The sequence below is a fragment of the Phaethon aethereus genome, assembly GCF_964289735.1.
Source record: "Phaethon aethereus genome assembly, chromosome: 1".
NCBI classification, from domain to species: Eukaryota; Metazoa; Chordata; class Aves; order Phaethontiformes; family Phaethontidae; genus Phaethon; species Phaethon aethereus.
In genome coordinates this window covers 112935213-112962587 of record NC_138575.1, presented here as the reverse complement: position 1 = coordinate 112962587, position 27375 = coordinate 112935213, and the positions used below count along the sequence as shown (strand labels likewise).

The 27375-nt window shown below is 35.8% G+C and overlaps 1 protein-coding gene across 3 annotated transcripts in view; it reads right to left on the bottom strand.

Annotated features, from left to right (window-relative positions):
- Positions 1-27375, bottom strand: part of NCAM2 (neural cell adhesion molecule 2) — a gene marked incomplete at its 3' end in the record, with an annotated part of 311617 nt that overhangs the window by 45812 nt on the left and 238430 nt on the right. For all 3 annotated transcript variants that reach the window (XM_081997216.1, XM_081997218.1, XM_081997217.1), the window contains 2 exons: positions 9428-9547; positions 7427-7548 (listed from right to left, as the gene is read on the bottom strand). In XM_081997216.1, the coding sequence (XP_081853342.1) occupies positions 7427-7548; positions 9428-9547 (242 nt within the window). The remainder of the gene's footprint in view (positions 1-7426; positions 7549-9427; positions 9548-27375) is intronic.

Genomic DNA, 27375 nt, shown 5'->3' with positions numbered 1-27375 from the left:
AACCACTCCTAACCATGTTTCCACAATGTGGATTTAGGGATTTTGTAGACAATCACTTTTAACCTCTTGGCTTCAATTTATACTTTGCTCAAATACTGATGTTCCTCTTGGGGAACAGCAGAATAATTAATTACAAATGCTGCTAAGAATAATTTCTGTAAAAGGTTTATTTTATATAGATCATAGAATCACAGAATCTTTGGGTTGGAAGGGACCTTCAGAGGTCACCTAGTCCACCCCCCCCTGCAGTGAGCAGGGACATCTTCAACTACATCAGGTTGCTCAGAGCCCCATCCAACCTGACCTTGAATGTTTCCAGGGATGGGGCATCTACCACCTCTCTGGGCAAGCTGGGCCAGGGTTTTACCAATGTAAATGTCACAACTGAGATGTCTCAATTACATTTTGACCAACGTTCTTTAAAAGAAACTTGCCATTAAACCCAAACTTGACTTGTTCATGAATGCAAGCTGTGCCTCTATCATACATTTGTTATATAACGGAAACATACACTAACTATAGCAATATGTGGTATTATAGTAACATTTTGCATACCAGGTTGTATGCAACAATATAAAGACCATTGAGAAAGTATGCAGTCCTGTGTCTACACTTGTGAGAGGATACGTGCAAATCATTAAGATGATGTTCTAGAGAAAAAAGGGTTCCAATAATTCAGATAATTATCTGGGACACGAATACAAAGGGGACAAATGAGGAATTCAGTCGCAGCCTTAATTCTGGCATTTCATATATTTGGAGCGCTTACTTTTGCAATCACTCCTTTTAGTGCATAATATATTTAATTATTCTTTATACAAATAAGAATTACAAAATAACTATTAGGTAAAAGGATAAAATAATGTAGAGATAATATAATATATATAATATATATACAATATAATTACATTATATTATTTATTGCCAAATAAATATTGTCATTACTGTCAAACACAAAAGCCATCTTGTTCAAAGGAGTAACAATAACAGTAAGTAATAACCCATGCAGTCCTATTTTTACTAAACACTGAGGTAAAATACAGTGGCAAAAACTATGGCTGAGAGCCAAATCCTGGCCATCCAGCGCATACAGCAACACAGACCCAGTCAGTGGATATAAACTTTATGGGAAAAAGAAACCCTTCAAATACAGGGAAGTATAACTTCTTGCTGCAGACTACTATGCTTCTCAGCAGCTTATATTTAGGCTCTTCACTGAAGCACCTTGCTCCTGACTGATACAAGGGTCTAAGAAAATAGCATCTAAGTTAGACAATTCAGGGCACAGTCATGGTTCTTATGCCTTTTTTTTTTTTGTCCCCAGTATTCAGGAAGTTGAGTGACACACTAAACTCCCTTACATGCACTGCTGCAATAACTTATTTGCTATCAGCCCTGAGTGTGATGGTTTTTCCATACTGACTTCATCTTTTCGTAAATTCTTTCTTCCTTCTTCTGCACTGGCATTGGTACTGACACATGATAGTCCTCGGTATGATTAAAACAGAATAAAATATATTTTCAGGAACATTTGTGTGAAAGTGCCTATTAGGTGCAGCAGTAGACCAATGAAAATCAACAGAATGGTAGTCATATTACAAATCACACAAAAAACTAAATACACTGGAGTAAAAATTATTTAGTCATCATACAGTGAAACTAGTATTTTCTGTCAAGGGTATTTTCCCATATCCTCGTGGATAATTTCTGTTGCAATCATCTGGCATGCCACTGAGTGAATCCACCTACATTTCAATTCCACTGAGTGAATCCACTTATATTATCACTATATCAAACTACTTTTACAATATACATTTTTGTATAACACTGCTAAAGCAAAAGGAATTAATACTGATTGCAACATGTATATGCAAATACTCCTTTGTAATATTAGGAATAGCAATGTTATGTAGCACCATCTTTTAATGGCTGTTTAAATTGCTGAGCTTTGTGAGGAGTTAGAAAAAAACCCAACACCTACATTACAAAGAATATCAACATGAGAGAAATCAGAAGATCCATACATTATCTTGGTGTGTGCACATACAACTGTGTGAATATACTGGGGAATTCCAAAGAGGTTCAGAATCACAGAAGGAGAAAAAATATTGGAAAATAAAGATTCAGGATAACATGGTTCCCACAGGTGGAAAAGGCAACATTGCAAACAGATGTATGACTATATTTTGAAAACAAACTGTCGAATTGCATGTGATGAATAGAATGAGCTTAAGATTTTGCAGGAAAACGATTCAGATTTCTGTGTGACGCTGCTCTTCTGCAGATATAAGAATAAATGAAAAGGCAGTTGTTCCACAGTTTAGTCAGGTGAAGAATAACAAATGAGCTGAAATGTAGCAGGATGCCTGCATGCTACGCCAGAGAAGTGACACCCTAAGTTTAGTTGAAAGTGAAGCCAACTGGGTAGGTTGAGATAAAGACAACAAAACATTTTATGAAGAGTGACAAACACAAATTAGGAGGAAGAAGAATAAAGAAAATATCTGGAATGCAAGTTGTCTTCTAAAGATAAACAGGTGAAATCTTTCAGAATACAGTCGGCTTTTGGCATCTTCAGGAAAAAAAGAAAAGAACTGCCATGTCTGTCATTATAGTTGTTATTTCACATAAATTTTCAAGTACTTTTTACTAAGAAGAGCTCAGTAAGTTTTATTTTTATAATAAATTTTTAAAATAAAATATAATTTATTTTTAAAATAAAACTGTCTAGTTTTATTTTACTATTAATGTAGAAATGGAAAGAGAGGGATGAGAACACAAGAGTCTGTCAGTTACACCGTCCTACAAATCTCCCTGTTGATGCTAAGATCCTTTAATTTGTAGCTTAAGAAGCAAAAAACAGAACTACAAAAGAACACTTCATACCTTATTAGGCTGTTCTATTATTAATAATGCTTAAAATTTATAGAAAGCTCTATGCATGCAGTGTTCTACAACAAATGAAAGAAACTTCTAAATCACAAATTACAGTCTAATTTGAAAGATGAGTTAATATGTCTTCAATAATTATTTATTATTAGTAGTTGTATCATTAATATCCACCAGCAAATGCACATTTTCAGAAACTGCAATCTGATCTGGAAACTCAGAGATTAAACTGTTCCTTTGTTTGCATTTAGTTTTGTCTCATATAATGTGGAAATACTCCTTTACAGAATGCCGTTAGTCCTGTGAGACTAACCAATGACTGGTAATTTCTAGGGATCTTACTGCCCACTTCCATCACTCTTAAGCCTCAGATTCACACTGTCCTCATCCCAGTCTTTGGTTGAACAAACCTTCCACAATGCCACAGACTAATGACACTAAAAAATAAATAAATAAAAATTAAATTATTTCTTAACTGTGTGTATATTGGCTTTAAATATAAGTATCAGCCAAATTTATCTCAGAAGTGTCTAAGAGCTAGATTTGTAAGACAGCTGTAAGTAACCGAAGCACCTAAATACCCTGACAAAAAAAAGTAAACAAAGCAGTGTGAAACTCCAGTTTACCATGACTTGGCTGCTTCTCAGAACTGAGGGCACATCTGACAACAGTGGAAGCAAAGTCAATCCACTGTTTAGGCACCTAACTATTTACTAGTCTAGAAAATAACATCTCTTGCTTTAATGGTCATTTTACAGTGTACCCAAGATCACATTTTCTGGGAACTCATAAAAAGTGAGGAGAAGTGATTAACCCCCTTCAACCCTTTCCCTTATTCTCCATCCTCCCTGAATTGTTGCACTGAAAGTTCCACTCAGAGAGACTTATTATTATGGTGGTCCCTATGATAAAAAAAGGGCAGGGGATGCCACACTACTTTGAAAGCTGGCAGGAAAAAATATCAAGAAATCCTCAAGGAAGACAATCTGCTAATTTAAAGGAGTGACTTCACAAGAATTCATTACATTGGGATGGTGCTTTGTAGGTCTGGGTAATAAAGGACAAATACTGAACAAAGCACAAAATGGCTGGTAACATACTTAGTGTTAAAATGCATAGAAAGTTCAAGGATTTTGCAGGTAAAGTGGAGCTTAGAGATGCAGAAACATTTAACTTTTATGGTAGGTATCTCAGAGTGGGAGTAAATAAGAAATAATTTCTTTTTAAATGATTCATATTTACAGAAGTTTGTTCTAGAAACTGTCATAAAGCAACAAAATGAACACAGTCCCCCATCAACATAGTCAAACAAGAGTGAAGCACATGACCTATCAATCAAATACTTGTCACTGCCAAAATTCAGAGCATTAATAGTAACACTGTCAGAGGTCAACATGGAGAACAACTTCTAGGTCTGCAAAAGCTAATCACTCCTCTGACATTTCCTCCAAACATCATTATGGACTTAAAAGGAAAAGACAAATTAAATGTTGTTATAGCTTTTCAAAATAGGATTTTAGTCAATTTTTCTCACTTCTATCTAAAGTTTATAACCACAAAAGATGGATATTTTTATTCTTTCATTCTGCCCTGAGCTTCTGTGGTAGTCTCTCCCCTGTATCCCAAGTGCTCCTTCCTCCCGGCCTTCCTTATCTCTTCACCTTCCCCTGAGGCTGTACAATCTCCTCAACACTCCTTTTAGTTTATTACTGTAGTACTTGGTAAAGAACACAGCAGATAATGCCCAAATTCAAATTCAGGACGTACACATTTACCAGTAATTTGCATGCATGAAACTTAACATCCATTGTGCAATACCAGCACCTCATCACGTGTGCCCCAACCAACGGAAACAGCGCCATGAGCCGGAACAACCGAAGGGGAGCTTGAGTCAGTCTCCATTAAATTTACACAGTTACTAGGAGAAATGTGGTTGGGGGGTCACCTCCTGCATCGGATAGGATGCTGGTCTAGGTAATCCACATCACTGCTCTTCCTAGCTGGCTTCTGGGGAGCGGTTTTCCCTTCTCTTTCTCGCTCTCCTCCTATTCTTTCCTAAGGTACCTTTGAAGTCGATGTATACCATCAGCTCCAAACTCCATCAGTGAAGCTTTGTAAGATTGTCCTGACTTTGTGCAACAGTGTGAATCAATTTGAGGCTACCACTCATGAAAATTGCATAGTACCTACTTCTCTGGAATACAGAACAAAATGTGAAGCTTCTTATTATCTGATTATAGTCAGCAAGTCCCGCCCATAATATAAATAAGCTGATGTTAGGAAAGCAATATTTGGCAGAATGAAACACGTGATTTCCAGAAAAATAAAACTTACCAATTGCTATAAACCAGCCTATAATATTGCTATAATATCTTAAAGCCTGTCCTTCTCCCAGTTTAAAAAAGAAAAAAAATTTGTATAAAAATTAAATGTGAATTGACTCTAAATAAGACGTAAGCTGTTATGAAACACAAAGAAGAAAAAGCCACTGATGCATAGCTTGTTATTTAATATGTGTTTTAACTATGCAAGCAAATACATTGGTCCAGGTGCTAATGAGACTGGCAAGAGTTATAGGAAAGCTAATTAAATACGACCAATGGGGAAGATAGAAGAGCAGCAGTGAACAGATAATTAAATATTTTAAATAGCATCAATTCATTCTGATTAAAACATCAAAAAATTTTTGTGCTTTTTTGTTGAAGGAAGGCCTTTAAATTAGTCAAATTGGCTTTTAATTGGAAGCTTAAGGAGATATGGATTTGAGGCCCAAGTAAAAGCTATCTTCGTCAGTAACCTCTTAAGTTTCCAGTTACTGCTTAAACCGTACATTTATCTTTCAACAATATACATGAAAAGTGATCTTTTCTACTACAATATTGTACCTCAGTCAAAACACTAGATCAAAATCAGGTTTCCAGAAATATTCAGGATAGATCCATTTAGCTTGCTTAAATCACAGAAACAGATTAAATTCCATATACTGCATGCATATATTATATCCAAACGGTTTATTTTCTTATCTTCTCAATTATAAATACTTAGAGGCACTGTAAGCTAACTAGGAAGCCCAATCCCACAAAACTGCATTGTATCTTGTATTGCATATTTTACTACCCTCTCTCTTTTTTAAATTACTTTTATGCCAACTCTACTCACAGGACTGAAAGCAGTTTAAGAAGGTCAATTAAGATTTAGGGATCGGTGATATCAGAATACCTGCTGGTTATTCCCTCAGGCTACTCTTAAAAGCTCCACCAAATTCTTCTCAATTGATTTGGAGCTACCGATCTTCTTTGGTTTTACTTACCTTGGGAAAATGATTTCACATGCCAGGTTTAGCACTTGGATAAGCCCAGAAATATAATCAAAAAGTTACATTATAGGAAACATGAGGAAATGTGACAAAAACTATTAGAAATTAAGGAACTGTTTTTTCCTTTTTGGGAACACCAAAACAGGTTCTGCATTTAATTTCTCAAAAAAATGCTTATTTCTGTTAAATACAGTCCTCTACCTTCTGTTTAACATGTATAAATATCTGATGTTAGATTCCCAATCTCTTTTAGACTCTTGAAACAGACATGTAAATCTGGTATTGCAGTCTGGTAAAATGTCTTTTTTCTGGGTCTATTCAGATAAAAGTAGTATAATATTCCTAAAAGGACACAAAGAATTTATTAAGAAATGCACACTTATGAATTAAAGTCATTGTTTTTGCCAGCTGTATAGCTGCTTCTTTAACCCAATCATTTCTAAACACTGTATATCAGGAAAGGAAGGATATTTTAGCTACTTTAATAGTTTAAAAAAACACGCTTTTTTTGTTTTATTTCATAGACAAAGAAATGACACATTGCAGAAAAGCAATTTTCTGCTTTGTTTTCTAAACTTGCCAGATTTGGTGATAACACCAAATCAGACTCTAGCTGACAGAAGATCAATAAACTCTGCATGATGTTAAAGAACTGATATGTACACTGAAACTCATAAAAGTCCTAACAATCTGTCAATTATTTGGCTTTTTTAAGCTGACCCTTGGAATCTAGGAAGATAGAAAATATGAAACATGATCAGATTATTAATTTCATTTAAAATTAATATGGTTGACTGGAATATAGCTTTCTGTCTCTAGGATGCCATCTATCAATACAGATGCATTTGTAACAGGTTAATAATTTGCTGTTCAAAGAACCCTTAGTTATGTAACTTTAATGTCTGCTACCTTACTGCATTTTTGAGACCTAAACATGAATGTTCCTCATTTACCATGTAACAAAACAGAGAATATTCTTGCTAGAATGAACTTTCAGTTATACATTTAGGAAGAGCAAGGTGGTTTTATTTCCTTTTTTTTTTTTAATAATCTGGCATTAGCAATCTAGTCACAAGAGGAAACTTTATACTATATCTTCTTTCCTTTTTGTAGTATGCAAACCATTTTGTTACATTTCAAATCATATCAACAGTCTTCTCTACATTAAAGGCAGGTATTACTTAGCAAAACCCAGCTATTTTGATTAACTAAAATACTTACACTTCTATATTTTACAATATATTCCAAAATGGGGGCACCTCCATCATCTTGTTTAGTTATGCTAAGTTTAAAACTCTTGCCACTTCCTGGTTGTCCATGAATTGAAGGGGGGCTTGGCTCCCCTAAACAAGGGAAAAAACAGTACATAATAAAAATTCAGCAATGAGATATGTCTTAAATTACAGCTGGGAGCTTGTTACAAGATTATTAATCAAAATTTTTCAAATCAGCATGATCCTCCCAAGCACTGCAGAACATCCTTAATAAGTGTGTTAAATATTTTGCTTAAAAAATGTTCTAATGTAGATCAATTATCTCACACAAGGAAACAAAATGATGTCAAGTATGAAACAAGTATTAATTTCTTTGAGACTTTTGACACTTTCAAATGTAATTTAGTTCAGAAATTATTTAGCCATCAATTCAGCAAGGCTGGTGAGTGGCTAGTCACACTGAAGTAACACTATCTTACAGGAAAGCAACCTTGACATTAAGCATAAGCTTTAGTCCCATGTGTGAGATCTGAACTGTAATACAGATATTAGGTAAATTAACCCTTCGATAAATGTGCCAAGGCAAAATTAGATACTTTTAGAGTAGTCTATATTAAGAATAAATATGAAGAACAAGATTTCCAAAGGAAAAATAATTTTCTCTGTAATGAAACGATAAAAATAATATTAGATGTACAACTGAAGGGATAATAGCCAACTTAAGCCACTTTGCTAAGAGCAATTCTCAAATTAATTAATATTTCTATATGCAATGCCTATTATAAAATTTTAAACCAGATCTTAAATGAACGTATGTTGTCATACTGAAGTGTCTCATCTTCAAAATATCTGTAAGTTTTGCATTCACCCAGAGATACAGTTCCTTTAGAAATATTTGTAATATTTGTGTTTATCACTTATCATAGTAAAGATAAATTGACTTAGATCTCAGCACAGAATTTGTCTAGATTTCTATCAGATAACATACCTATATCAATTTCTATCACTTTTTTATCAGGTATGGTGTTCCAGTGATGTCATTCAATACATTAAGAATATGCATATTTTAAACAAAAAGAAATTTGAAAGCTCCCAAGTTACTGATTTTGGACAGAACAAACATATCAATAAGAACATAGTATAGTAACACAGAAATATTTAGTGCTATTTGTAGTCATTGTGACTTTTATTGTTCATTCCATTATGGGCCAGTATTCTTAACTATACTGATTAATGCCCTACTCAGAAAACAGTTTAGTTGCAACAGATGTATGAGAGCCTGGTCTAGTAATAGTTGCTGATGTATTTTGATATGTCTGTTTGAGTACCATACAGTGCCATCTGGTAGTTACTTTATTTTTTTTATCCCTTTGTTTTTAATGTATTTATTATTGTTTGTATTTAAAAGTAATTTGAGAAAAAAAAATTCATTGGCCCATATATAAATCTGAATTCCTTGCCTATAAAAGTTACTACAAATACAGAATTGGTTTATCATTTATTGGCTTTATAATTTGCATGTAACTGTAGTTAAAACAATTTATTGGCATCATTTTTCCAAAGCTTAAGATTTCTGCTTGAGGATTGATAATTGCAAAACTTGTGGCATCATATTTTGCTGAAGAAATGTCTCTGGAAAGGGCCAATTCATTCCTCACAGATGCCTATAATACCCTGGGTGTTAATAAGAAAAAGTCCTTAATCTAATATCTTTCATGGTTTGTGCTCTTGAATATTAAACAAAGATTTGTCTATATCACAAAAATATAGATAATGGGAGAAATGATCCAATTTATGTTCATTCGTACTACTTGGTGGAGGGAATTAGAGGAACAAAACATGATTTCTGAGACACAACGTAAAGACTGATGTTATACACTGGGAAGTAGTGTATAAATATAAAACAAATTATCCACAGTGAATCATACTTGAAATTATTAGCTGATCTGGAAATAACATATTCTAATCTTCATTTTCATTTTCACTTAATAGCAAAAGTATTACTCACGGACAGGTAAGGTCTGAAAGATCTCGATTTTGCTATACTCTCCTTGCCCTTTTCCATTTACAGCAGCTACTTTGATTTCGTATGTCGTATTCGGTTCCAAATTGCTGAGAACAACCATTGCTAAAGGAAAGGGAAGAAAAAATATAGGAACAAAATTTGATGATGCAATAATTTTTTTAGGAAAGTCAACAAATTTAATAATTTCTTTGCTTCACTTGCAACTTAGAGTGTTCTAATAGTCTCACGTTTCCAAACTTTGCTTTTATGTTGAGTGCTAATAGTCCTTTTTTTTCATCTGCATAAAATCATTGTTGTAATTGACCAATTTATGCTTCTGAAGGAATTTAATGTCAGTGTTACAGAAGCCGTAGGCAACAGTTAAGGACCTTGATGGGGATTGATATTTTTTGTTCAGATTGGGAGCACAGGAGACATGAATCCAGCAAAAAATTATGGAAGTTTCCCTTCTCCTAGCTGGCAATGGGCATCTCGTGCACATTCAAGCCACCTTCATACAGTTCATAACTTGCCATTTCTGCCTCATGGAGGGCAGTATCAATCATCCTTGGCCAACACTCCTGGATGCATCTACGTGCTCATTAGTGGTAAATTACAGGTGCTATGCTCTGCTAGTTCAACCATGTATTCAAGACCTAAAATGACAGGTGGCTATGATGATCAAAGGAAGAGTTCCAAGTTGTCTACTAAGGACCTCAAAGTGAATTAGGCAATATTTATTAGTAAATATTTAAGAGGAAGTGTATGGAAATACATAATAAGTTATAACAAAAAAAGTAATTCGGGAAGCAAACGGGTGTGAACTCAGGACACGCTTTCAGAAATCAAGGCTGAATCCCTGGCAGCAGTCTTCCACACAGCCTGAACCTATCTCTAGGATTCCACCTGGAAATGCCATCAGAAGCAGACAACAGGGTGAAAAACTTCCTGAAAGGAATATTGAACAGCACTAAGAATGTACAGCAACAAATCTAGAAACAAAATCTAGGAAAAGGATGTTGGATTCCAGGATCCTTTATGGGAATGCAGTATTATGTATTACCATAGTACTGTATATTACTGGTATCAGCGTTGATATCGGCGCACGCACCTGGAAACTACCATCCACACAGAGTTCTTGGGCCATTACCCCGCCTTTACGAGAAAGCTTCCTTTTATTGTCTCTACAGAGATTGCCTGCTTGCTGTTTGCCAGCTCTGTGACGAGCTCTCCAGATGTCAGATTCATACTGGGGAATGGACATAAATTGGATGGACTTTACTTGAAGCACATCGGTATTTGTCTTGCCCAGAGAAGCGGGGGCTGTATTATCTTACAAAAGGACATAGAATTGCAATGTCTTTTAAAAGGGCCAACAGCCTCTTTCTCAGTCACTTAGGGAGCCTAGGTTTTTTTCATTATAGAGGAGTATTTTAATAGCTTGCTTTAGGCTTGCTTTTCAAGTTCTATGTTTAATGCAAGTATAATTATTTCTGTCAGTACTGTTATTCTTTTGAGTCCCGTTTTATTAGAATTTCTATTTCTCTAGTTTCTGCCGCAGACAGACAGAGGTCCCATTACATGTGGAGCTAAAGGGATTTAACGAATTTTGGAAAAACATTAACTTTTACATTTCACACTCTGTTATGAGCATTTTACTTGAATTTGCCATTGAAACATTGTAACTGCTTTCTTGTAAACAAAACAGTAGAATTGTATGTCTTCCAGCATATTTTAGCTTTATCATTTTCATGAGATTTAAAAATATCAAAATATAAAGTATAACCATGTCTTGGAAAAATAAAGTACCATCATGAGAATAAGAATAGAATTTGAAGAAGAGAAGGATTATAATATATGATACCAGTTATGGTAAAATGAAATTTAAAACCTAAACCAAGCAGTAGCAGTGTTCAACTTGCTTTTCAGCCATGATTGCTTTCCAAGGCTGAATAAATTCACTGAAAATAAACTGTAGGGCATACTAAAAATTAGTGTTACTGTAAATGTTTTTAAATTTAAACAACATAAAAGCATGACTATGAGCCTACACTTAATAAAACACGAATGTGTTAACTACATAAAACCTAAGGATCCCATTCTATAAACACTTGAGTGACTCCTGGGGCCTATCTAAATGAATAAAATTACTTATATATGCAGTATTTAAAGAATCAGTATCTGCTTTAGAATCCCCTGCACAGCACTATGTGTCTAGATGCAATGAATCTTACAAATACATTTATGGAATTAACCCAACTAAATCTGATGGCATAGTATGTCCTCAAATCTGGAACCACTTGGTATCAGTGATGGTATGGTGTGGATATATTTTATACATAGGAAAAAAATTGTAACTATGTCCTCCTAGCAAACAAAGAAAAGAACCATTATTGATCAGAATACTTTAAATACTCCAGCTGTAAAAAAAAATAAAAATAGAATAATTACCTAAGATTAAGGAACTGTCCCACAGTATGTAACAAAGTTGCAGGGCTTAAAAGTAATCTAAGAATGGTGAAAGTTTTCACTGCTTGCTAAGCGTTTTACATTGTTGACATAAGTTGAAAATGGAAGAAAATACTTGATAAAATATGGGTTTGCATAGTTAAAACAGGATATGCAAGGAACCTTTTTTTTTTTTTTTTTTTTGTAGACCGGAATTTAAAAAGAAACACAACAACCAAAAAGAAACAAACCTTACTGAATAGCAAAATTCAGTGCAACTTAATCTGTGGCAAGAATCCTAAAGTTTAAGCAACATTTAAGTCCTTATTTTTACTATACAGATTCTTCTCATTTTCAAGCAAATCTAAAACATTAAAGGATGAACACAGTACAGAAAAAAACCCCACAAAAAATTTATTGGATAGATTAGATAAAAAGACAAAAATTCAGAACTCCATACTATTTCAAATAGAGAGTGTAAGCATTTCAGCTCGAAAAGCTTACTTTATTATTGTAGAATTTTAACTGCTATCAAGATGAACCATAGGAAAACAACATCTGACACAAGATTAACTGTGAAATAAATTGTACCATAAATCCAAATCAGTAAAACAAACAAACAAAAAAATCCCCAGCTATTCTTCTGGTCCAGGGGTAGGTTGTTTATATTACCTTATCACAGTAGAATGAGGGGAAATGCCTGGCATATTAAATTGTCTTTTCACTAATGGAAATCTACCTCAGAAATCTTGTAAAAACTGTGATATATTACATAAGCCATCACCAAAGCAAGGAAGGTTAGGGGAACTAATAGTACAGTTACACTACATCAATCCCAGAGTAGATCTTATATGAGGTTAATTAACAGAAATATCACGTTAATACATTGTTCTCATTGGAGAGCTACCTATTGCATCAAACAATGTTCTTCCAGTTTCAAATTCAATCCCTTGAGGATGCTTGATCTATCTAAACTAGGATATAAATTTATTTTGAAACAAAGTAGCTGAGACATATCATTGCTGAAATATCATAATCACTCATATATATTTCAGATAGTGGCAGCACTGTGAAATTTCTGTCAAAGAAGCATTATAAATTTTAGAATGAGGTTTTTTTCCTATTTCTTTCCCTAGCCTGAATGACTGTTATTATGCAGACTGAATGCAGATCGAATACAGTGCAGGTTAGTAAGTGGAGTGTGTTGATTTAGCAGCATTTTGCTGTACCTTTTACTCATTATTTTAGTATTCTCAAGGAAAAACTGAGTCACCTGGAAATATTTGGATCTCTATCAGAAGAAAAAATGAATAGCATTTTTATGAAGATTAAACACATGTCTCTGTGATGATGACTTATGTTCTTTCAAGGACAGAAAAAAAAGACATGGGAAGAGAGCAGTGAGGAAACTATGGTAGTATAACATTAAGGTTCTGTACAAATGTCTTGGAGTTTTGTAGATGTCACACAATCTGAGGAACTTCTCCCAAAACCTGTTTAATCTATGTGTTAGCACAACAGGAGGAAGAGTTTAAAAACACTTTTTCTAGCTGAGCCTCACAGTGTTAGATCACACATGTGTTGACAAAATGAATTGAGAATTCCCAAGGGGGAGAAATACAGGAAAAAAATAAATAAGGATTTGCTACACAATAGGCAAAATATTTATTTATATGCAGAAACAGTCACATTGTCTCAGTTCCATCTGTCTGCCTTGCCCAAATAACAATTAATTTCATAAATACTGATTCAAACATCTGGCTATAATGTCAGAATTCAACTAACACAAATAAAGTAACTTCAATAATTAAAATATTTCAAGTTGCACATTATATAAAAAACCATAATGGTAGTGAATACTACTGCCAGTGAAATCGTTGGCATAACTTCCATTAATACCTACAGAGATAGGATTAAGCCTTAAGTCATTCCCTAAAATGTATACTCAGAAACAAATGTAACCGTTTTAAAAATCAGAAAGAATGCCTCTGTCAGGAATTTCCATCATTCTTTGCACTGTCATGTATAATTATTGCATTATTTTGGAATAAAAGTGGTAGTGGCTTAAATAATTGTGAATATAAAAAATTACCTGTGAACAAAGATATCTAGTGTGGTAGATCAGGTATAATTAATATAATACAATGTTCACTAACATTAATAGTTTCCTTATAAAATACTTTTCAGTAGTTGATACAAAATTTACTTGGCAAAAATTGCTTTAATATTTTGTGTGTGGTCCCCAAAACACAATTACACTGTTAAACTCCTTTTCTCCATATATTTTATTTTTATTTTTATTGGGTAGGATTCCGAGATGTCAGTATACAAACTGAAAAAAAGTAGCATCAGCACCCTACAGCCATTCAGAGAATTATCTTTGATACTTATTTTTGTTTAAATAAAACTAATAAGAAAAGATTAAGTAATCTATGGAACAATTATAGTTATAAAATATACAGCGCTATAAATTAATGAAAATAAAGCAAGTAAGAATATAATCCAAAGCCTTAGAAAAGATCAAATTTGTGGATTGACAACATAGTTTATAATACATTGAATCGGCATGAATCCAGAAGATAGGTTTTGTCTTTAAACGTACTTAGAATGTAACAACAAATAGGTTTTCTTTAAAAGTTTGTTTTCTAGTTTATTTACTTAAAAAGCAACTTTCGTTCAACCTATGTTTAATCTAAAGCACAGCATAGCACAGAGTTAAAAAAAAAATAAAATCCTAGGAGAAACATTCCTGCAACAAAAGTAATTTTGGATCATTGTATCACTAAACCATTCCCATAACCTTATGCAGAAAAGAAACATACTTGCATGAACTGCTTATCAAATAATTCACCTACACAAACTAGTGTTAAGAAAAATGAAAAATTGCTAGTTGTATGTAATATTTTTAAGACATATGCTTACAAAAGATATTTGTACTACCAATGATAAAAAAGTCCATTTTAAATCTTCTTTAAATATTTGTGTTATATCTATTTGGTAATAATACAGAATATTTTATGAACAAATTCCGCCACTTGTACTGATTAGCCTCTTATCCTTTCAACAATCCTGAGCAACTAGCATCTAGCTTTGGTAGATTTTGGTTCTTATCACCAATAAAATGAAATTTATTTTTCATGCACACATTCTAACTTACCAAAACCATGCTAATTTTCCAATTATCCTTAGCTGTCTAAAACGCTTTGCACTTCCCCATTACTTTCAGTGTATGGCAAAACTCTTTTGGATTACTATCAAAATATTTCTCGTAAATTTGAAGCAGTTCCTTCGGGTATCTGTAGTTCAGTTGTTTGTTAACTAAAGTTTTCTTAGCTGCTGTTTTCTTTGGTTGCAGAAGACTTGGATAACAGTATGTCATAGCCTAACCCACAGGACAGGAATGTATACAGCCAATTCTCCTGGCTTACAGTGCTGCAGTACAGTGTGAGTCCAATGAGAGTTTTCTCCTTGCTTTCTATCCCTTGCAATTTCAGCTTCCTGTATAATAAATCTGTTTCTGTTATTTAGTTAAGACTGCATACCATAATTAAATTCTATTATTGTTGTTCTTATGTTTGGTCTTTCTTTTCTTGGAGAAGGTTTGAAGATAATTCCACATCCTCTGATGTATGTGCAAGGTGGGTAGGTCAGGAGAAGAGATGCTTACTAAAATATGTATTATTTTAATGCTAATGTTTTTTGTGCACTTTTAGCAAAAGCAAACTTTACATAGTTAAAAATTGTCAAAATTTCTACGAAAACACATGAGGTATCGCTATTAATTCCAATTTGCTATTCTCCCTTTCCATACAGAAACCTTCTAATGGTAGAAAATGAAAATCTTAAAATACATAATGAGAATGTAACAGATATACTGGCTATCCATAAAATAAACTATTTTTGTCCTAACTTTCCTGTTTTTTTCATATCATCAGCATTAAAATTGATGTAGGTCAGTTTTCTTTTCTCTTTAATTCCTTTAATTTTGTTGTATTCTTACATAACCCGATACTTTGTTCCACAAGTCAGAGCCCTTTCCTCATATATCATATTACTGTTTGAGAGTGCTTAAAACAGATGATACTCCCTGTCAGAATACCTTGTTAATCAAAACAAAGGCATACTTAATGCACTAATTCTTTACAAAATTTATTACACTAAAACAGAAATACATATTGAGCTTTAAAAACTACACAATTTAAATTAATTTCAAAACCAAATGCTCTTTGAATAAAACAACCTTTCAGATATCAGGTGTCCTCCAAGAACTCATTAGCCCTTCATTCTATTTATTGAATAAATAATTATTGTCGAACCAGCTTTTACAAAATACTTTTTTCAATTTTTTTTTGTGTGCATAAGATTGTCGGTGTTCTAAAGCGTTGAAATTTATTTGAGGATAAATTAGACAACTTTCATTAACGGCTAATCTTTTGATATCCTAAAGTTTAGAAGCATTAACTTAAGTCAATCAAAGTTACAGAAATTAATCCCCTGGACACTGGTAACTTTGGCTCAGACCTTAGAAGAACAGATCACACTCTTGTAGTTTAAAATGCACAAGCCCAAATCCCAGTTCTCTCATTCAACTGAAGGAAAAACAGCTGCAGAAGCAGAGACTCCAGAGTCTTACCTGGTTAACTCTATTCATTGATGTTCACCCATGCAGGCACCAAGAAGATGCCCAATAGAAACCTCCATTAGATCAAAGATAACTGTAGGGCTTTGAGGAAAGGCTGAAAGGCTCATGTAGGAAGAGATGCACACAGCAGGCCAACACATCCAGACAAGGCGACATAGCTCACGGCCACCAGCATGGCAAACTGCCTGTTTGGGCTGTATTTGGAGCCAGCAGATGAAGGGAAGTTTATTGTCCCACTCTAGTGGCTGGTAAGGTCAAACCTTGGATTGTCTCCAGGAACAAAAAGAAACTAGATATGGTCCAAGCAGAGGATCCTAGGGCACATGAATAATACATAGATGCTGAGACTTGTTTAGTCTGATGAAGAGAATGCTAAGGGGTGACTGAACAGTCACCTACTATCCCTTCATGTAGTAGAGGAATAACTGTATTAATCTCACAGCAAAAGGGCAATTAAGGCCCATATTAAGATCATTTACACGGTTTCATTTATCTCATTTTTTTCTCTTTTTAAATACTCATGAAGGCAAAAAACAATGCTTACTGGGAGATGACCCAGAAAACAAAGCAGGGTCTTCTAAGGGGAACGGGGATTTCGGTTATTAGGAGACTACAAAGAATATGTTGGTGGTTAGATTTTAGTGAATGCCACTACATATCAAGGTCCGGAATCTACCTTGGATTATTGAAGAAGGGAGTATATTTTGAGAGGGGAGGCTGGGGGTTAGCTATGAGTACATAACTTCCTTTCTCCTGTTCTTGTTACAATTACACCACTTTCTCTCATTCTTCAATTGTATAAATGAAACTGTATCCTATCCCAGTCTATCTTATATATGCCAGAATCTAGAATCTCTTGCACTCTCTTGTAGGGCAGAAAGAACTACTTTTATTGCAGTTTTTCCTGCCCATTTTTGTGCTGTCCCTATAATGGAGAACCTGTTACGAGCTAATATCACACTTGAAATTTGCAACACAAAGCTGGAGTTGAAAAGGGTCTCCTACATTCAAAACTCCATCCATGAGTTCTTTGTTACTGAGAGATCTTGAGAAAGAGGTGAGGTAGGCCTCACTTGAATACATAGCAGAGAAATCCTGTATCTTCTAAGCATGAAGTCCACCCTAGTTTCTGTGGTGCATCTGGAATATGTTAGGTTGAATGTGTATATGCTTGGCTAATGGTGTAGCAAGTCCACATAGTTTTGAGGATCATATTACTGTTTGAGAAAGGCAGGTACAGGAGACCTTGTATATATTCTTGCAACACATTGACATTTGGTGGGTCTGTGAGCCCTCCCATTCGAGTCAAGGCTGACTCCACACTTCTGCATCACCATAGTCTCTGGTAAATGGCGCTTGCCAATTTGAGGGCAGAACTGTGCTGAGGTGCACAGCTTTAGTTGGAGGTGGTCTCCACTTGACTGACTTCACAGAGTGAACTCAGATATTCTTTCAAAAGGCTGAGCAGGCAAGTTTCTTTCAGTGTAATACACACTGCCATTTGAAGCTGGTAAGACTGGGTAAGCTCCTGGTGACTGCTTTTAATAGAGCAGGGTATAACTCAGATCTAAACTAACAACTTATCCTAAACTACTAACTGGTTACTGGACCAAATATCTTCTTTTTTTATCACAAAAAAGGCAAAAAAACCCCAAAGAAAATGTCTTCCAAGTCTAAGAAAATAATGACAGTAGTTTACTTTTAACATCTGCATGTTCTTCCTATTGTCATTCAAATTCTGCAGAGCTACAATAATCTTTTTGTTCCTTTGAGATTTTGCAACAGATTTAAGATGTTTCATGTAATTCACTAGAATCAAATAGTTTTCTTACGTTTCATGCAATACACTAGTTTTCTTATGCTGTTACAAGACTGCACCATGTTAGAGATACAAATAAGAGAGTTCATTTCTTAACCAGATGGACCCAAAATACCTACAAAAATTAATTACTCTTTACTCACTACTACAAATATATCAGTACTTTCATAAAGATCCAAAACAGATGCCAAGAACAGAATAACATATATAAAATCTCTATGTCTTTTCTCAGTCTTACCTATCTACAGAGAATTATGTACTGTAACATACCACTGAACTCATTATTAGAAATTAAATGCATGATTTTCTCTTTTCTGAACTACTTATTTTACTTGCACAAATTTTAAGTTCCATCAAGCCACTTAGTCTGAATGCCAACAAAAGTAGTCTCCTATGAGCTTCTCTTGCATGGTATATTATCACTGATCAGATTTTTTGAACTGGAAGCTCTCATTAATACTAACTGTCCCATGATTAAGGTATGTGTCTGCAGTCTTATGAGCTACCTAGGAAGCAGGTTATGACACGAGTTCTGCCTTCCATTCCTCTAACCCATGAAATTTTAAACTCTGGAGCATGCTAAGTGTGAGAAAAAGAGACTCTACTTGCCCTGTTACCAAATGCAGGAGCTGGCAAAAACCTAACCATCACCATTTGAGCTAAGAGTAAACCAGCTCCTGGTGATTGCTATCATCAGAGGACATCCTCACAGTGACAAGCAAAGGGATTAAAATGTGATCTCAGATGTCCTTTATGACATTCACTACTGTGAAAAAGCAAAGACCTCAAGGCTGACATGAATGATGATTTCAACAACAGTTCTTTTGCTTCTTACATGCAAATATAATTTTTATTCATAACCTTTTCTTCCTCATCCCCATCCCACTTGTTCATACTGTAATTTAATTCGTGCCAGTGGAGAAAGAAAAGAGTAGAAAGAAAGTGATAAAAAGGAGATTCATTTAATGATATCATGAAATGTAACACAGTTAGGGCTATGCTATCTCTCTGTTGCTCATTGTATGTGGCAGAAGGAAAACTCCATTCATTACTACTCTGTCATTCAATGACCTTGAAAATATTTAAAGAATACTCTATCATCCAGGAACACTTTTCTGTTTTATATTACAAAATGCATCAGAAGTCTATATATGCATAAATATTCCATAAATGCACTTTACCTTTTTGTAAGCAGATCGGTAATGTAAAATAGATGCAGATGAATGCAATATAGATTTGAAAGGCAAAGTTTGCAGCTGCTCCATATATCTCATTTATCAGTTGCTCATATCCAATATTGCATTGCATCACTCACTACTTAACAAGATTTACCCTTATGAGCCAGCTCAAAGACCTTTACATCAGATCAGCACGTTTGCTGCAAATTTACTTAAGAGTATGCCATCATAAAGAGCCTGAAAAGGTCTAAATAGGGAGTAGCCAAGAGTTACCACAACAGAGAAAAAACAGGTCAAATATATTTGGAATAACTGAATCTCCATTTAACTGCTTATTAAAATATTTACTACGTACTTCTTGCAGTCAAAGCATCTTGCATTTATTCTTACAGATTTTCAAGTCTGTGTCTTTAAAAAAAAATACTTGAACATAAGTCATTTTTTGCAATGAACTTTGACTGTCTGACTAAATGCAACTGCAAGCACAGAATTACAAGCTATTGAAGAGAAGAGTAACCTCAGATATTGGCAACAGTTATAGCTGCTTAACACTCTGTTGCTTTTAGTTATGAGCTCATGCTGTGAAGAAAATTGTCTAGGTTTTCTTCTCTTCTCATGACATTTTATTCACCTTTGAATGTGAAAAGTACATTTCATTCTCCTGATGATCAAAGTCTGTAAATAACCTGAAATATTTAAACCTAGCTTTCCCTTTACACTTCTCACTTTCCAGTCTCTCTAATCCGTCCATGTAATTTCATTTAAGACATTTATTTACAATCCAACCTTTCCCTCCACATGAGACTTTTACAGCAAAGATTAAGCTGGATGGAGGCCAAGAATAGTACAGAGACAGAATTAGAGGGCTGAATAACTTTCTTACATGCAGGTATACACACAAATTAATTTGGATTAAAAGCGGTCTTTTTCCTTCCATTTAATAGTAATCTATATTGGTTGTAAATTGCATCCATTCTTTCAGTTTTTTTCTTTTTTAAATTGTATGACTTTGAAATTGCACTATGAAATTTTATCCCAAGAATTTAGATTTATTAAAATTAAGAACTTTTTACTTATTTGTATTGCATCTTACATCATTACAACTTAATAACATATAATATGCAACTCCCACATTCTTAAAATTTTAAAGCTGGTTTAAGCTGAGAAAACTATTTTTGAATCAAGCTAAATATCCAGTTTCTTTTGAAAAAGAAAACCCATGAGTTTAGGCTTAGCAATAGTATAATAAGTGTATTAACTGATATCAGCAATGATCTACAATTATTTTTTTACAACATTATCAACTATTGCCTATTGACAATAGACAATGTCTTAAATTAAACCACTAATTTAAGTCAATTTGACAATGTGACATGTTAATATTCTCCATAATGTGCATTAATTGCTGTGGTACTGGCTGGGTATAAAGTGACAACAAATCTTTTGGATTTGTTTTTACAGGTTTTTTTTCACCCATGTTTTCACTGGTCTTAAACTGCCTGCCTAGCAGTATTCTAAATGGATAACTAGATTCTAAAGCTGAATTCACAACCCAGAAATGTTTTCTCATTGACTTATGTACAAAAATCTCTGAGACTTCAGGTACTTCTAAATTTCTGGAGTACAGACATGATATTCCAGAAATGCAGAAACAGTCTTCAGAAATAGTAAGTGTCATTTAAGAACTGAATGTGATCACAATTCATGTTGCAGGGAGCCAAATCTCACAGATATGCCAAGTAATTCAATGTCTCAAATATTTACTAAAAGTCTGTTTTCCCACTGCAACAGGCTAATGAACATGTTTTTTCTTCTGCTTTAGCAGCTTGCACTAGACATTAATGAACTCTTCCTTGAAGATTTTCAACTATTAAAACAATTTTGAATGCTGACTTAGCCTACCAAAATGTTTGTGATTTATTTCTGTTGATCTCCAAATTATACAGATATACGCTCTTAATTGTTAAACTCATTTAGAAAATTATTGAATTATATGGGGTTCATATCTCTCAGGAATCCATTTGAAAGTCTTCCCAGTTTAATGGTGAAGCACTGTTACACTGGAAAAACATTTTAGTAATCAATGGGGTGCATACTTTGATGCTACAGTACAAAAGAAGCAGGAAGTACAAAACCTACAATCTAAGATGGAGTACATGAGACTTCTAACTGATTATCTATTAGATTTCCTCCCCATAACAATAACAAGATACCATAAGTGCTATATTTTAGCATAAGAAATAATGTCTTTTGCATAAATGGTGTTTCTGAAATGGTGGAAAACCATGCACTATAAACTTCTAAAGTCTTCTGAAAGAATGTCTGCTAATGTGAGGTCTATCAAAAAGTCTTGCTTAAAGACAGAAAATTAAGTTCAGTAGTTTCACCCCAAAAAGTGAACTGCATAGACAAAAAATATCACCATTTCATTGCTTGGAATGTCATATATATTATAAAAAGTAAAAGAGAAAATGGAATTACCTTCATGTACTGAATATTTTTTGACTAGAAGGATTATAATAAGATTTGTCTACATACATGCATACTTTCTCACTGGTATAGCCAGTTCAAAAGTAAAAAGCATAACACAGAGATGGACAAATTCAAGTTTTAATTACCTCATCAACACTGGCATGTACATAACTTCCTCTAACTTTAAGGACACATGAAGTAAAAGGAGCATCAGTACCAGGCATAACACACAGTACAGCAGTTTAAAAGCTTATCTTGCGTAACAGAAAATGCTTTCTCTACTATAATGTGCCTAAAAAAAAAAGTTAAATTCGTGTGAAAAAATAGTACAAACAAGACCTTGTTAAAAATCCTCTCATATCCTCAACAAACTGCTAGATACGGAATTTCCATTCATGGAGTCATTTAAAACTCAGGACAAAACCCTGAGCACCCTAACACAACTTTGAAGCTGGCCCCACTGAGACTTAGGGGGTTTGGAGCTGATGATCACAAGGTCCCTTTCTTTCTACATTATTTCAAGATTTCATGAAGTACATGAAATTTAATGTATTTAAGTGAAAAAGAATGAACTGAACCTGCTGAGATTTGAATGTGAAATTACAAAGAATTACTTATTTCAGATTCGTTCTCCAATTTGTCATGAACCAGAGAGAAAACTAAAAGTTCTGTTGAAAGCAAATACTAGCAGTAGTGCTTGAAGTTTGACAACACCTTAATAGCTAAAACCAAACTATTAAATTCATTGACGTTTTCAATTTATTGCATAAGATTAACATGCACAAATTTTCTTAGTATTTTTTCTTAAGAAAAATGCCTTTGATTCTTTCTATACGTTATGTTTATTTTATTTATTAGGTTGTAATATTTTTCATAATTTCATTTTGCATTACAGTGCAAAGTCATAAAAATCACATATTTAAAGAAATATTTAACTCCTTTTTGTACATAGCCTGATTATGCTACCACAAGACTTTGAAATTATTGTCTTCTTCAATAAAATATTCAATTAAAAAGTATAAGCATATGTTGGTAAAGCATCCCTGGTGTGTTTTGATATTGCTGTGTGAAATATATTTACAAGTAATGCATTCGTTATTGAATTGTATTGTATTTGGTGCATTATTTCATAAAGCTCCAAAGAAGAATCTAAAAAGTCAAAAGAGAAAACATCCTTGACCATTAAAATTCAAAACTCATAAACAGATTCAAAAAAGCAGCTTTTATTGCATGTTCATTTTCTAAATTTTTTCTTCTACCCCATGTCTTTTGAAATGTATATATAACTTTAACTTATATAAATTATCCATTATACAAAATATTTTATGTTAATATCCTACAAATGTTGAATTATAAGCCCAGTAAAAATTTGGTTAAAAGACTTGAAACTCAATATAATATCTCCTTTGAGTATGTTATTTTTAGGGCAAAGCTACAGATTAACACCCTCAGATTCACCAGTTCCTAACATGACTGTCTTAATTTTACATTAATATACCAGTGGGCAAATGTTTTAAGGAAAAAAAAAAAAGTAAAAATGCAAATTTATTCAAAATAGGTTCTGTATTTTCTTTTACCATTATTTTATGATGTATATATTTTTAAAGAAAAACATGAATGATTGGAAAGTACTTTTTCCTTCTAAATTAAAAATTTCTCCTTCTTTATTAATTTTAAGTCTTGAATAATAATCTGTTTTGCAAGGTGTGTAAGCTCTGTTATATGTTCTACAAAGTAATCTGAGGGTACAATTTGCTACCGATATAAGAAATTCTAAATTAGCTAGGCATTACTACTTTGGCATCTTCCTTAAAAATTGAAAATACCTAGAAACTTTTTCAAATGCTGCTAAACTGAAGAAATTAGTGGACTTGTCTTTACATGTTTTTTAAAGGTCTTCCCTATTTTTTTTTTAATATACAATAGTAATAAATAAATAATAAAAATTTAAAACCACAATAATTTTAAATTTTACCAAACCCTTCCTAAAAAATCATAAAAAGTAATAGCTGAAAATAGATTAAAAACAAGAAATTAAACCTTAAATCTGAGAATTATCACACAGAAGGACAATCACAAATATTAAATATGCTACATATATGAGATTAATATCACAGAATCACAGAATCATTAAGGTTGGAAAACACCTTTAAGATCAGCAAGTCCAGCCGTGAACCAACACCACCATGGACTAAACCATGTCCTGAAGTGACACGTCTACACATTTTTTGAACACCACCAGTGATGGTGACTCCACCACCTCCCTGGGCACAATGCCTGACCACTCTCTCAGTAAAGAAATTTTTCCTAATATCCAATCTAAACCTCCCCTGGTGCAAATTGAGGCCATTTCCTCTCGTCCTATTGCTAGTTACTTGGGAGAAGAGACCAACACCCACCTCACCACAACCCCCTTTCAGGAAGTTGTAGAGAGTGATGAGGTCTCCCCTCAGCTTCCTCTTCTCCAGGCTAAACAACCCCAGTTCCCTCAGCCGGTCCTCATAAGACATGCTCTCCAGACCCCCCACCAGCTTCATTGCCCTTCTCTGGACACGCTCCAGCAACTCCATGTCCTTCCTTGTAGTGAGTGACCCGAAACTGAACACAGGATTCAAGGTGTGACCTCACCAGTGCCGAGTACAGGGGCACAATCTCTTCCCTACTCCTGCTGGCCACACTATTTCTGATACAGGCCAGGGTGCTGTTGGCCGCCTTGGCCACCTGGGTACACTGCTGGCTCATGTTCAGCCGGCTGTCAACCAGCACCCCCAGGTCCCTTTCCGCTGGGCAGCTCTCCAGCCACTCCTCCCCAAGCCTGTAGCATTGCATGGGGTTGTTGCGACCCAAGTGCAGGACCCGGCACTTGGCCTTGTTAAACCTCATACAATTGACCTCTGCCCATTGATCCAGCCTGTCCAGATCCCTCTGCAGAGCCCTCCTGCCCTCCTGCAGATCAACGCTCCCACCCAACTTGGTGTCATCTGCAAACTTACTGAGGGAGCACTCGATCCCCTCATCCGGATCATTGATAAAGATATTGAACAAGACCAGCCCCAGAACTGAGCCCTGGGGAACACCGCTTGTGACCGGCCGCCAGCTGGATTTAACTCTGCTCACCACAACTCTCTGAGCTTGGCCATCCAGCCAGTTCTTTACCCAGCGAAGAGTAAACCTGTCTAAGGCACCAGCCACCAGTTTCTCCAGGAGAATGCTGTGGGAGATGCTATCAAAGGCTTTACTAAAGTTCAGGGAGACAACATCCACAGCCTTTCCCTCAATCCACTAGGCGGGTCACCTGGTCATAGAAGGAGATCAGGTTGGTCAAGCAGGACCTGTCTTTCATGAACCCATGCTGGCCGGGCCTGATCCCTTGGTTGTCCTGCAGATGCCCTGTGAGCACTCTCAAGACGAACCGCTCCATGATCTTCCCTGGTACGGAGGTCAGGCCTGTAGCTCCCAGGATCCTCCTTCTGGCCTTTCTTGTAGATGGGCGTCACATTGGCAAGCCTCCAGTCTTCTGGGACCTTCCCTGTTAACCAGGACTGCCGAGAAATGGAGAGTGGCCTGGCAAGCTCCACCGCCAGCTCCCTCAGTACTCTCGGGTGGATCCCATCAGGCCCCATGGACTTGTGGGTGTCCGGGTGGTTTAACATGTCCTTAACTGCTTCCTCCTGGATTATGGGCGGGTTATTGTGCTCTCCATCCCCATCTTCCAGCTCAGGGGGCTGAATACCCTGCGGATACCTGGACTGGCTATTAAAGACCGAGGCAAAGAAGGCATTAAGTACCTCAGCCTTGTCCTCGTCCTTGGAGACAATGTTCCCCGCCATATCCAGTAAGGGATGGAGATTGTCCTTGCCTCTATTTTTGATGTTAATGTATTTGTAGAAGCATTTTTTATTATCTTTTGCAACTGTGGCCAGACTGAGCTCTAGCTGGGCTTTTGCCTTTCTAATTTTGTCCCTGCTTGACCTAACGAGATCCTTGTAATCTTCGTGAGTTGACTTCCCCTTCTTCCAAAGGTGATAAACTCTCCTCTTTTCCCTGAGTCCCAGCAAAATCTCCCTGTTCAGCCAGGCCGGTCGCCTTCCCCGCCAGCTCTTCTTAAGGCACATGGGGACCGCCTGCTCCTGTGCCTTTAAGATTTCCTTCTTGAAGACTGTCCAGCCTTCCTGGACCCCTTTGCCCTTCAGGACTGTCTCCCAAGGGACTCTCTCAACCAGTGACCTGAACAGGCCAAAGTCCGCCCTCCGGAAGTCCATGGTAGCAGTTTTGCTGACCCCTCTCCTTACTTCGCTCACAAATGAGAATTCTATCATGTCGTGGTCACTAAGCCCAAGACAGCCTCCAACCACCACATCTCCCACCAGTCCTTCTCTGTTTGTAAACAGCAGGTCCAGCAAGGCACCTCCCCTGGTGGGCCCACTTACCAGCTGTGTCAGCAAGTTATCCTCCACATACTCCAGAAACCTCCCAGATTGTTTCCTCTCTGCCGTGTCATACTTCCAGCAGATGTCCGGTAGATTGAAGTCCCCCACAAGAACAAGGGCCAGTGAATGTGAGACTTCTGCCAGCTGCTTATAGAATGTCTCATCCGTCTCTTCGTCCTGGTTGGGTGGTCTGTAACAGACTCCCAGCAAGATATCTGCTTCATTGGCCTTTCCCCTCATCCTTTACTCACAAGCACTCTAACTTGGTCTTCACAATCATTGATTTTTATGCAATCAAAACACTCCCTAACATACAGAGCCACCCCACCGCCTCTCCTTCCTTGCCTATCCCTTCGGAAGAGCTTATAGCCATCCATTGCAGCACTCCAGTCATGAGAAGCATCCCACCATGTTTCTGTGATGGCAACTAAGTCGTAGCTATCCTGCTGGACAATGGCTTCCAGCTCCTCCTGTTTGGTGCCCATGCTGCGTGCATTGGTGTAGATGCACCTGAGCTGGGCTATCGATTTCAACTCTGGCACGCCACCCCTAGGCTCAACTCTAGTGAGCCTGGTTTTATCCCCTCACCCCTTCAAATCTAGTTTAAAGCCCTCTCCATGAGCCTGCCAGTTCATAAGGAAGAATCCTTTTGCCCCTTGGAGTCAGTTGCACTCCATCTGCTGCGAGGAGGCCCGGTGCCGTGCCGTGTAAACCGCCCCGTGGTCAAAAAACCCAAAATTCTGATGACGGCACCAGCCCCTGAGCCATGTGTGGATCAGATGTGCTTTCCTGTTCCTTTCAGCGTTCCTCCCTGTCACTGAAGGGATTGATGAAAACACTACCTGTGCTCCCACTCCATCGACCAGTTGCCCCAGTGCTCTCAAGTCCTTTTTGACTGCCTTTGGGCTTCTTAGCGCAACCTCACTGTTGCCAACCTGCATGACCAACAGTGGGTAGTAATC